The sequence below is a fragment of the Vitis vinifera genome, chromosome 8 (genome assembly GCF_030704535.1).
Source record: "Vitis vinifera cultivar Pinot Noir 40024 chromosome 8, ASM3070453v1".
NCBI lineage: Eukaryota > Viridiplantae > Streptophyta > Magnoliopsida > Vitales > Vitaceae > Vitis > Vitis vinifera.
The window spans coordinates 22,770,015-22,780,521 of record NC_081812.1 but is presented as its reverse complement, the minus strand read 5'-3'; the positions used below and the strand labels follow the sequence as shown (position 1 = coordinate 22,780,521).

At 34.8% G+C, this 10,507-nt stretch overlaps 1 protein-coding gene across 1 annotated transcript; it reads right to left on the bottom strand.

Moving 5' to 3' along the window:
- On the bottom strand, positions 1-9,271 carry LOC100246870 (putative pentatricopeptide repeat-containing protein At5g52630). Its single transcript, XM_059739378.1, has 15 exons — positions 7,389-9,271; positions 7,120-7,155; positions 5,335-5,430; positions 4,940-5,061; positions 4,584-4,778; positions 4,259-4,443; positions 3,432-3,567; positions 2,476-2,572; positions 2,231-2,331; positions 1,600-1,763; positions 1,290-1,361; positions 1,093-1,209; positions 895-990; positions 339-460; positions 1-212 (listed from the first exon to the last, which is right to left on the bottom strand). The coding sequence occupies exons 1-15, from the start codon at positions 9,221-9,223 to the stop codon at positions 170-172; spliced, it is 3,417 nt and encodes a 1,138-aa protein (XP_059595361.1). The 5' UTR covers positions 9,224-9,271; the 3' UTR covers positions 1-169.
- Positions 9,272-10,507: the final 1,236 nt, after the last annotated feature.

Genomic DNA, 10,507 nt, shown 5'->3' with positions numbered 1-10,507 from the left:
TAACAAACAGGCCCTTAATAAGTTGTGTGTATTATTACAAAAGCAAATCAGCGATGAGAAGTCTGTTTTAGCTCATTACATCATCATCAAACGAAAAGAATGGTAAAATATGAAGTGTGACATGGTTAAATAAAGCGTCAAGAAAATAGAGAAATCTGTAATCAAGCTCTCAGGCCCTGAGGAAGCTCCAAGGTCCGGAGCCAGTCCATATCCTGCAAAGATTGGTGTATAAATGTAAATGAAACACAGCAGTTTGAGAGGAAAAAATGAACTCTACTTTCATACTTGAACATGATATGGAAATTAGCTCCAACAGACCAATGGACATGAGATATTACCTCCAAAAGCCGGACATTGTGCGCAAACTCATGTAGATGGATAGAGCAATCCAAATACCGATGAAACCGAGACTTGAGGATAGAATAAACAAGCACAGGATGCTCACTATTGCTACCAAAACCTGGTGGAAAACAACGGGAAAAAAATGAACAAAAGGGAGACAGTTCACTATGGTGATCTTGCATGAGTAGTGTTTGGTTGATGGGAAAACCAAGTGGAATATAGTACTAATATCAATTTTGACAGAAGAATAAGAGCAATCACACATTCGTATACCAGCTCTAAATTTGAATTTTTTATATAAGATGAAACACGAGGTTATGGATTGGAAATCTGCTGATGTTACTTGATATTTGGCAAGCATGACAAGTATGGGGACGAAGCGGGTTTCATGACCTTTGGACCTCATGAAAAAGTTAAATAGGGGTTTAAGAATAACATTAAATGTAATTTGATATGGACTCTCCCTTTGATGTCTATGAGCTATGCTTATATATATATATATATATATATATGCATGTGATCCAGGGAGCAGCCAAGGGCTTATAAACTTGCCATAGAACAGGCAGAATATGCAAAATCGGAAGCTCCAAAGTTGACTCCATCAAATACAAAAGCTAAAGCATTGATGGGTTGAGTCACTGCAACAAACTAATGAGAAAAAAATAAAACAAATTAGTCTCATAGATGATCCAAAATCCAGTAAACAGAAAGGAACGATGATATTTTATTTTTGGAGAGGGAGGGAGATACCGGAATGCCTAGATTCATTAGCTGCAAAACATTGACGTCTTTGGTAAATACTCTTGATGCATACTGTAACACAACTAGAAGGAAGACAGAAAGCACCAAGCCCAAAACCAAACCCAACTGCAGAAGAAAACGGAATACAATTTAGAACATGAAAAGAGAAAAATGAAAAATACTCTTGTTAAAAAAAATTGGTGCACCTGCAGTACACGAGAAGCAGTAGCAGTTGCCTTGTCATAATCCTTTTTGGCAAATGCACTTGCAAGGATTGCCTAGAAAATGAAAGCCCACTAATCCGTTAAACAAGAAGTTGAGAATTAAAACATGCTTAAGAAACAGATGCTGAGCAAATTTAATCAAGGACATTCCAAAATACGCTCAAAGAGCAAAGGCCATTTCCTTTATTAGCTCTTAACACTGGCTTCTCGATAAAGGTCAGGAGTTGGTCTAGGTTAGTTTTAAAATTGTATATCCGGGTTACTACATTCGAGTAGAAGATCCATTTCTTACTTGTCCAGCGACAGCCAACCCATCAGCAAGCAAAGAGGTTGCCAGCCAGATCTGCAAACAAACCTGGAATGCAGCCATGGAGGTTGATCCCAGCCTGGCAGCCAAAGATGCGGCCAGTGTCACACAGAATGTCACAGCTATTACCCTCACTAATAGCAGGGATCCTGAGTGGAAGAACACAAAGCAGAGTAACACAATAGGTTAATGTGAACCCATATACTAAACAATTCTGTACTGTAACTAAAACAAAGCTATACAATGTGTGCCAGGGATCAGAGCTACATTTCATCAATGATTTTCAGTTTGCATAATAATCAATTCTATGTCCTCTGCCCTAATCAGATATCATCCAAATTTCTACATTTTTAGACGACCCAAAATACTGAGGTTTTAAAGATTGAAGCAGTGTTACATATGGCTGCATCAAATAAAAAAATTTATGGCATCAAATTGCTATAGGTTATATTGATTTGTGATAACTGACATACAAATATATATAACTAGAATTCAGTAAGTGTTGCTGAAGCATTGCCTTAACTGTTGGAATAGTCAATATATGATAGGCATACATCATTGTAAAAGGTAATAAATACCAGCAGGGTACTTACTGATGAGGAGCTAGAACCCTCACCATTTCTAAGAAAGCGACCAAGTTGTAGATCTTTGATGCTTGGAGGTAGGAGATCAACTTTTCTCATCAATCGCCACAAGAGTATCACTGAGATTAGGTACCTATAATGACCATTCACCAAGTGAGGAACAGAAGCAAAGACATCCAGAATCTTCAGGGATCAAAAGGATGTTGAAGAGAAGTAAATCAGAAACCAGGGCAATTAATTGAAGACGAATTTTGGACATCAGAAAGACACAACTTACTGAGAAATTACATGGGCAATGGCTGCACCACTAACACCTAAGCGAAATACAAACATCAAGATCGGATCTAAAATGATGTTCGCCACATCTCCCAGTACTGCATTAGATAAAGTAAACAACTGAATGAAATGTTGATGCCATCAATGTAAATGCAAACAAAGACGAATGGTTCATTTTCTTCATATAGAAAACAAGAAATGCGCAGGCATTGTTTCTCCCTGCTTAAAATTCAGGCAGTCCCTTGAGTAGTTGAATACATAAAGTACGAGTATACACATGCATGCCCCTATGCAAGTACTTGCCTGTGAGTGCATGTGCATAAGCAGAGTGAGCAGTCCATTTATCACTACACTTATAGGTTAAAGCATATAAGTCCAATTTGCCAGCTTGTCTAGAATATTTCTTCAACCGACAAGCAACCTGCTCAGGTGATTCTCTCAGCCACCTTGATGATTTACCCTTGCAGATGTTCAAGGGTAGCATTCTTCAGAGTGAGACTCATTCAACAATTAAACTCGTCTAGTTGAGTTCCTTTTTTTTAAGAGACTCCATTTGAAGTCCACATATATATGCAAAAATTACTTGCCTTTTGTTTCACAAAGTGAGGTACTGCCATACTTAAAAGTAGAGTGGGAAAACGGAATGTTAAGATTTAAGACCCCTTATCCCCCACCAAAAAAGCACACAAACACACACAAATGACTTAAAAATTATGTACATGACTAGTTTATCTTTTAACATGTTAGAAAAGGGTAGCAATACAAAAAGGAACAAACGAATTATGGATGGTGAAGTTACTGTTGCTTCCCTAGCACCCTAGCAAAATGTCTTTTAAGTAATTAGGGAGTGTTTGGACAGGAAAAGAAGATTTATATGTCACAATCATCCCGAGGGAAATGCAAGTGTAGCAGAAATGCAACTGATAAAATACTTTGGGACAAGAAAGCTCCACTGACTGGTAGCATATAGAGGAGTTTTTGTATCTTTAAATCCTCGAAACACCCCTTGCATGGCCAAAGAGAGAAGAACAGCAGGAGCTCCAAGTGACCTCAATGTCAAGTACTGCATTGCTGGTGCTAGCATTGGAGAACCCTATTTGGAGAAGATACCTATCGTTATTGTTCGGTAGACAAGAAATTAGAGATTACAAATGAATGCCCGGTAGGAAACTTTGAATTTGAATCAACATTCAGGGATTGGGATTAATTTGTTGAAGTTTTAAATATTTGAAACCTTAAGATTCCATTAACCAAAATGCTATTGCAGGCCAATCAAATACATATATCTCTACACCAATTCAATATAAGGAATTGGAATCTATCCCACTCCAAACTCAAATTATTGTAATAAAAAAACCTGGTTGATAATTAAGAAAATAGGCAGGAGTTTAAACAATTTTCAAGTTTCTGCAAAATTTATCATAAGAAAAACCAAGGATCCACAAACCTAAAGCTTTAGGGATCCTTTTTCTCTAGTCCTTCAAATTCAAGGTGAAGCTGATAATTCGCATCTATAAACGTTAAATCAAATTTATATGAACTCACAGTCAGATACAATGCCCAAAAGAATTTATGAAGAAACCTTAGTAAATTGATGACAAACTCATTAAGGGTCGTGATGAACAGTCACTGATTTTTATTATAATTAGATCTGCTAACTCCTGTTTTACTGGGATTAGTTAATAATATGCCGTTTCCACTTAGGTGGGATTCGTTTTTTCCCTTGAGAAATGAACTTCATTTAAACAAGTAAAGCATTAAGCTATTATTACAAGGAAACTTACAGAATTTACACCCATGAAGTTGAGAATCGATTTTGCACTAAAAATAAGGAACAGAGCTTGGATGAGGCCAAGCACACCACCAATCACTAATGCTGATGAAGCTGATGGGATATGCCTTCTCTCATGCTCAAATTCCATATTTTTTGTATTATTTACAGTTCTGGACGGTGAATTGTGCATAGAATCTGTCAAAAATCATCAGGAATCAAAAACATGTTTCAAATACTGGGAGTATTCAAGAAGCCGTGGAAAAAAAACATAATGAAGTCCCTACAAAAATGCAGTTATAATGAAGTCCCTACAACAACGAAAAGGGAATGCTTACCAATATGCGGTATCAACTCTTCCATTTCATTGTCTATAGCTAAACCCTTTTCCAAATTTTCATTTGTCCGTCTTCCAACGGTATCTTCCTCCGCAACAAAAGAAGTTGTAATACTGACAAGGGGGAAAATGGCAATTCTCGATACTTGATTAAACACAGCAATGGAGACTCCTACAGCAGCCAGCTCCACAGCACCTGTAAGGATTATACACAGAAATCATATATTGAAGGGGCAAGTAGTAATAAAATTTTAGTAACAGGCTTGAAAACTCATAAAAATCGGGGCATTCTGAATTTTTAAATTTAGGCAAAATAGAGCATTCAATTCCATTGGAATGAAGATGGCAAATACAAACCTATATGACCGATGAATGCTGTGTCAATTAGAGAAGCAATAGGGTCTGCTGTTAAAGCCAATGCTGCCGGGAATGCAATCTGTGCTATCTCAAGACCGAGCTCATCCTTCTTAAAAACATTCCTAGCCATTTCATTGTGGAGTTATAAATTAGATCACATATCAATTATTCATATTTTCCTCTTTACAATAACCTAGGGCAGCATCATGAGAAACATTTTGAACCAATATAAGGAGACAGAATTCACATCAAATTGAAACCAAACCAATGCCAATTTTCAAAGTAATTGATTCTCATTTTGAGAAAAAAGAGAAGGAAACCCACCAGCAGCAGTAAGCCAAAAACCCTAAAAATCTTGAAAGATCAAAGAATTCACATTATATCAAACTGAATACCTTGTGTCCCTGAAGATCACAGAGAGAGGCACCTTGCCCATATTCTTCCACAGATGGAAAACAGCATTCCACATGAAACAGAGTAAAATTTCAAATATTCACAAACCATATTCCACCGCTTGCATCATCAGAAACTTGGTAACAAAATGCTACAAAGAGAAGTGTTCAGGCCACCAGAGAAAATCCCTATCAAGAAAGTGGTTTAATTCAGAACTTCCCAGAAAAAATAAAAGGAAACTAGAAAGAAACCCAGGAGAATAAAGAAAGAGGATTGCCCAGAAAGAAAAAGTACCAAAAAATAAATGGGAAGCCAATAAACCATTGATGCTTAACAAGGAAGTGGTGGTTGTTTTATTGTTCGTTTAAAAAAGAAAACAATGGTGAAGTGTAGAACCTATCTGTTGACCAAAACCCTGCATAAACCTCCCTCAGTTGTGTATAACCCAGAACCCATAGGCAACAAAAACTATAAAAAAAAACTCATGCAATTGAGGCAAATTCATGGTACATTATCTTCTCAGAAGTCCCCACACCCAAAAAAAAACCAAAAAACAAAACAAAAGAAAGAAAACTTTTTCCATACATAGTACTGATGTGATGGAATGATTATTCTCACGAATGGATCAAAATAAAAGGTCAAATCCTAGTATTAATAGGATTCAGCGTATTATATATATGTATACAAAGGTTATGGGATTTGTAATTATTACATAACTCTACCCTAAAGTAATGAAAATTTTTTAAAATTAAAATTATTACATGATTTTAAATAGATAAAAGATTAATAATGTTTTCTTTCCTAAAAATACTATGTGCTTTTCTTACATTTGATTTGAAATTAACTAAAAATTCAAAGGGTCAGAGTTATTTGCTCATGTCCAATTAAAATTATCAATTTTTTTTTTCTTCTCACTTTTGTTTCCTATTTTTTTCCTTTTATTGTACTTTCATCGATTTTCTCTCAAATTTTCCAAAATTGAAGTAGAACGTAAAAGAAAAATATATTTTGACACAGGTGGATACATGCTACAAAGTGGAAGATAAGAAGAAGAAAGGGTTAGATTTCGAAAACTATTACTAACTTTATATTTTTCATGTGATATCCTATATCGGATGAGAGAGAAAGTTTATAGTGTTATATAAATATAAATTTTTTTTTAATATTATAGACACGTTTTAAAACCATGATGACTCATTTAGGTTTAGAACATACAATATTTATACGGTTTGATGCGGGTTATTACAAATAATATCATAACCAATCTTAACCCCGATGTGAAGGTTTGTTTGGTCCTATAATCATGTGGGATAGAATGAGGATATTATATCTGCATGAAATGTATTTATGATATCTCACATAAGATGAAACCCCCTTTAGGTACAATATATACATAGTTGGGTGTGAGTGGTTACATCTCATTCACTTTATTATTTATCTATTTTTATTATTATTATTTTGTGATGGAAGGTTGGAGCTTGCACTGAACTTTAAACATATAGCTTTTGGTTTTGCTTTTAGCTAAAAGTTGGAAACTAAAATCATAAAGATAAAAGACAGTATTAATACTTTAAAAGTTTTATTAAATATAAAATAATTTTCAATATAAATCAAAATAAAATGTTTATTTAACATTTTTCTTACTTGTGTACTAATCTACTTTCAAAGTTATAAGTTATTTTAATATATAGAGATCGATCAAACACTGCAGAAGCACAAATTAAGATTGAAAAATAAGAAAAAAAGCTTATCAAAAGTCAATCCAAACAAGGCCTTAGACTGCTCACTCTTGTAGAGGCTGAAGAACATCGTGACTGCTGGAACTGAAAAACATATCAAGAGAGAAAACTAATGCTTCTGATTCTAAGGAAGACAAAAAAATCTTGATCCACAGAAACCCCTTTTTTTTTTTTCCTGGGATTGTTTCATTAGGTAAATGAATGTTTTTATAATTCAATCGACACAAGTCCCTACACTCGCATTTTCCCTCTTCCTTTCCACTACCCAAATGGATCAAAATTGGCCTAAGGGATACAGATGCTTACAATTCAATTACCAGTAATCACGGCATGAGCAGTTTCCATCCTCAAATCGATGGAACCGGTTATTATCCCTAACAATGATAGTTCTTCCACAGCACTTGGACATAAACTTGATGGCAGTGTGGCAATCACCACAAACTCGCAAATTTTTCATGACCCGGATTGGCCTCTCAGGTGGGAAGCTGATGAGCCCAAATGCAATCGCTAGTCTCTCGCTATGGTACCTGATTGTCTGGTTCTTCTCTTCACCATCCACTTCTTGCAGCACAAAGCTGGTGTCTGCTATATAACCTGCTCGTTCCATTTCTTCACCTAATTCTTCCAACTTTTTGTAAATGTCTTTGGTGTAAGGGTGAGACCTGTCACCAGCAGCAAATGTGTGGATTCTGTTTCCTTCCTCAACCCAACTCAACCCTGTTTCCTTCTTCACGCCTTGGTCCCTCAGCATCTTCCTGGCTCTGGCTGCCTCCTCGTACCTTCCAGCAGCTGCATAGGCATTCGATACTAGCACATGTATGCCTGAGCTCACAGGGCCCAATTCAAAGACTCTGTCAGCTACAAAAGAAGCTAACTCTGTATCTCCATGGATTCGACATCCTGTCAGTAGAGCTCCCCAGACAGACTCTGTTGGCTCCATGGGCATTTTCTTGATAATAGAAACTGCGTCCTTCAATTTTCCAGCGCGGCCAAGTAGGTCCACCATGGAAGCATAGTGCTGAGCTCCAGGCTCGATCCCATACTCCTTCATTAGCTCAAAGTAGAATTGCCCTTTCTCAACTAGCCCCGCATGGCTACAAGCATAAAGCACACACAAAAAGGTTATGAAATTCGGTTTCATCCCAACACCTTCCATCTGTTTAAACAGATCAAAGGCTTTCTCTGTGTGGGCATGCTGAGCACAAGCAATCAACATTGCATTCCACATGCCAAGATTCCTGATTGGTATTTCATGGAAAACCAGATACGCATCTTCAATCACTCCACATTTTGAATACAGGGATATCAGAGAGCTGCCCACAAAGCTTGATGAATCATAGCTCGTTTTCAAGCACAACCCATGTATCTGCTTCCCCAACTCGAGAAGCGTTGAATTGCCACAAACCCGAACAACACTGGAAAAAGTAAAATCATTAACATCTAAGTCCTCTATCAAAGCTTGCTTAAACAGCCTCAAAGCCTCCTCATCTTCACCCATCTGGGAATACCCATATATCATTCCACTCCAAGAAACCACATTTCTGTCCGGCATTTCATCAAACATTTTCCTAGCATCTCCAATTTCCCCGCACTTTGCATACATATCAACCATAGAACTTCCCACGAACACGTCGCAATCATACCCAGTTTTCACAGCAAACGAATGTACCGATTGCCCAATATCACACCGCGAAAGAATCCCACACGCCTTGGTCGCGCTCGGGAATATATGGTCATCGGGTCGAACCCCATTATCCAGCATCCGACGAAAAAAGTCGATAGCCAGCGAAGGAAGCTCATTTTGGGCAAATGCGGAGATCACAGAGCTCCAAGTGGTGGAAGATTTTACTGGGGTTTCTTCAAAAACTTGGCGGGAGTAGTGTGGCAGTTGGGATTTCGAGTAGAAGTTGATGAGGTGGTGGCAAACGAGATGAATGGTTAAGAACCCTGATTTGACGATGTGACCATGGAGCTGTAAGCCCTTGAATAGAGACCTTGAGTGGGTTATGGAGAGGAGAAGGTTGCAGATATTTCTGTAGTTGTGTTCAACGCTTGATTGGTTTAATGGATTTTGTGGGGTTATTGGGAGAGGTTTTGACGGAGGGGTATGGGTTTGAGGCTGAAATGGACTTCTAGGAATCTGATGAAGCATCAGAGCTCCGGCTTTTTGGTTTGAAGGTAGAATTGCCGGGGCGATGATTTGGCTCGGTGGAGAAACCTCGACGTATGCAGAGTCAAAACGACAGCGCTTTGGTAAACGGAGAAACATAAATTTAATAAAATAGGGATGTTATAAGGAAAAATAAATAAATAAATAGATAAAAAATAGATTAAGAGCCGATAAATTATTATTATTTATTTTAAATTTATTTTATTTATTTTAACTCATCAATATAGATATTAAATAATTCAAAAATATATAAGTTTTTAATTAATTTTAATTTTATTTGATTTTCTTTTATGTTTTTTATAATACAATTAAATATGAAAATATAATTTTATTTTACATTTTTTTTATTTCCTTAATATTTTTCAGAACCAAACATATATTTAGTTAAAAAGATAATTGAAAATCTAAATTAAAAAATCTAAACCTTCTTTTTTTTGGTTTCTTTCTAATAAAAATGTCATTTAAAAAAAAATATAATAATATTTTCTCTTAAAACTTACTATAAATAGTCTAAAGGGGAAAGGAATTTATATAAAAATAAATAAATATCATTATTTGAATAAACGTTACAAATTTATTTTGAGTTATTTGATTAAAAGGGTCTCTCAAAACTCAATTTTTGAAATTTAATCTTCTACTATTTTTTTGTATCATTTTGATAAAAGGGATAATTATCTTTTAGGGGTAGATGGACCCCCAAATTAACAAAAGGTCCATATAACTCTTCAAATTGAGTTGAAGGATGTGAAATAGTAACAGACAAATAAACCCTTTAAGAACACATATAAAATATTTTATAAAATTAAGTTAAATAATTTTTTTTCAATAATTTTTTTTTCAAAAATACTAAATTAAATAAAAGAAGTTTTCAAAAATATTAAATTAAATTTTTTTTTTCAAAAATATTAAATTAAATTAAAGTATTTAAAAAATATTAAATTAATTTTTTTTTAAATATTAAATTAAATAAATTTATTTTAAAAAAATATTAAATTAAATAAATTTATTTTTAAAATATATTAAATTAAATAAATTTATTTTTAAAATATATTAAATTAAATAAAAGTATTTTAAAAAATATTAAATTACATAAAAGTATTTTTTTTAAATATTAAATTAAATAAAAAAAATATTAAATTAAATAAAAGTATTTTTCAAAAATATTAATTTTTTTTCTCAAAATCAACAAAGTACATTTTTTGAAATACTGAAAGATGATATCTTTCAACTCAATTTCCATACTTTCATTGGGTCTTGAGCTCAATT

Excerpts from the sequence above, each read along its gene's own strand:
- LOC100246870 (XM_059739378.1), bottom strand. The coding sequence starts at position 9,223 with ATGCTTCATCAGATTCCTAGAAGTCCATTTCAGCCTCAAACCCATACC. Across the intron at positions 2,332-2,475 it reads ATTGCCCATGTAATTTCTCA|GTACCTAATCTCAGTGATAC; the intron begins GTAAGTTGTGTC and ends TGGTCATTATAG. Across the intron at positions 213-338 it reads ACAATGTCCGGCTTTTGGAG|GATATGGACTGGCTCCGGAC; the intron begins GTAATATCTCAT and ends CAATCTTTGCAG.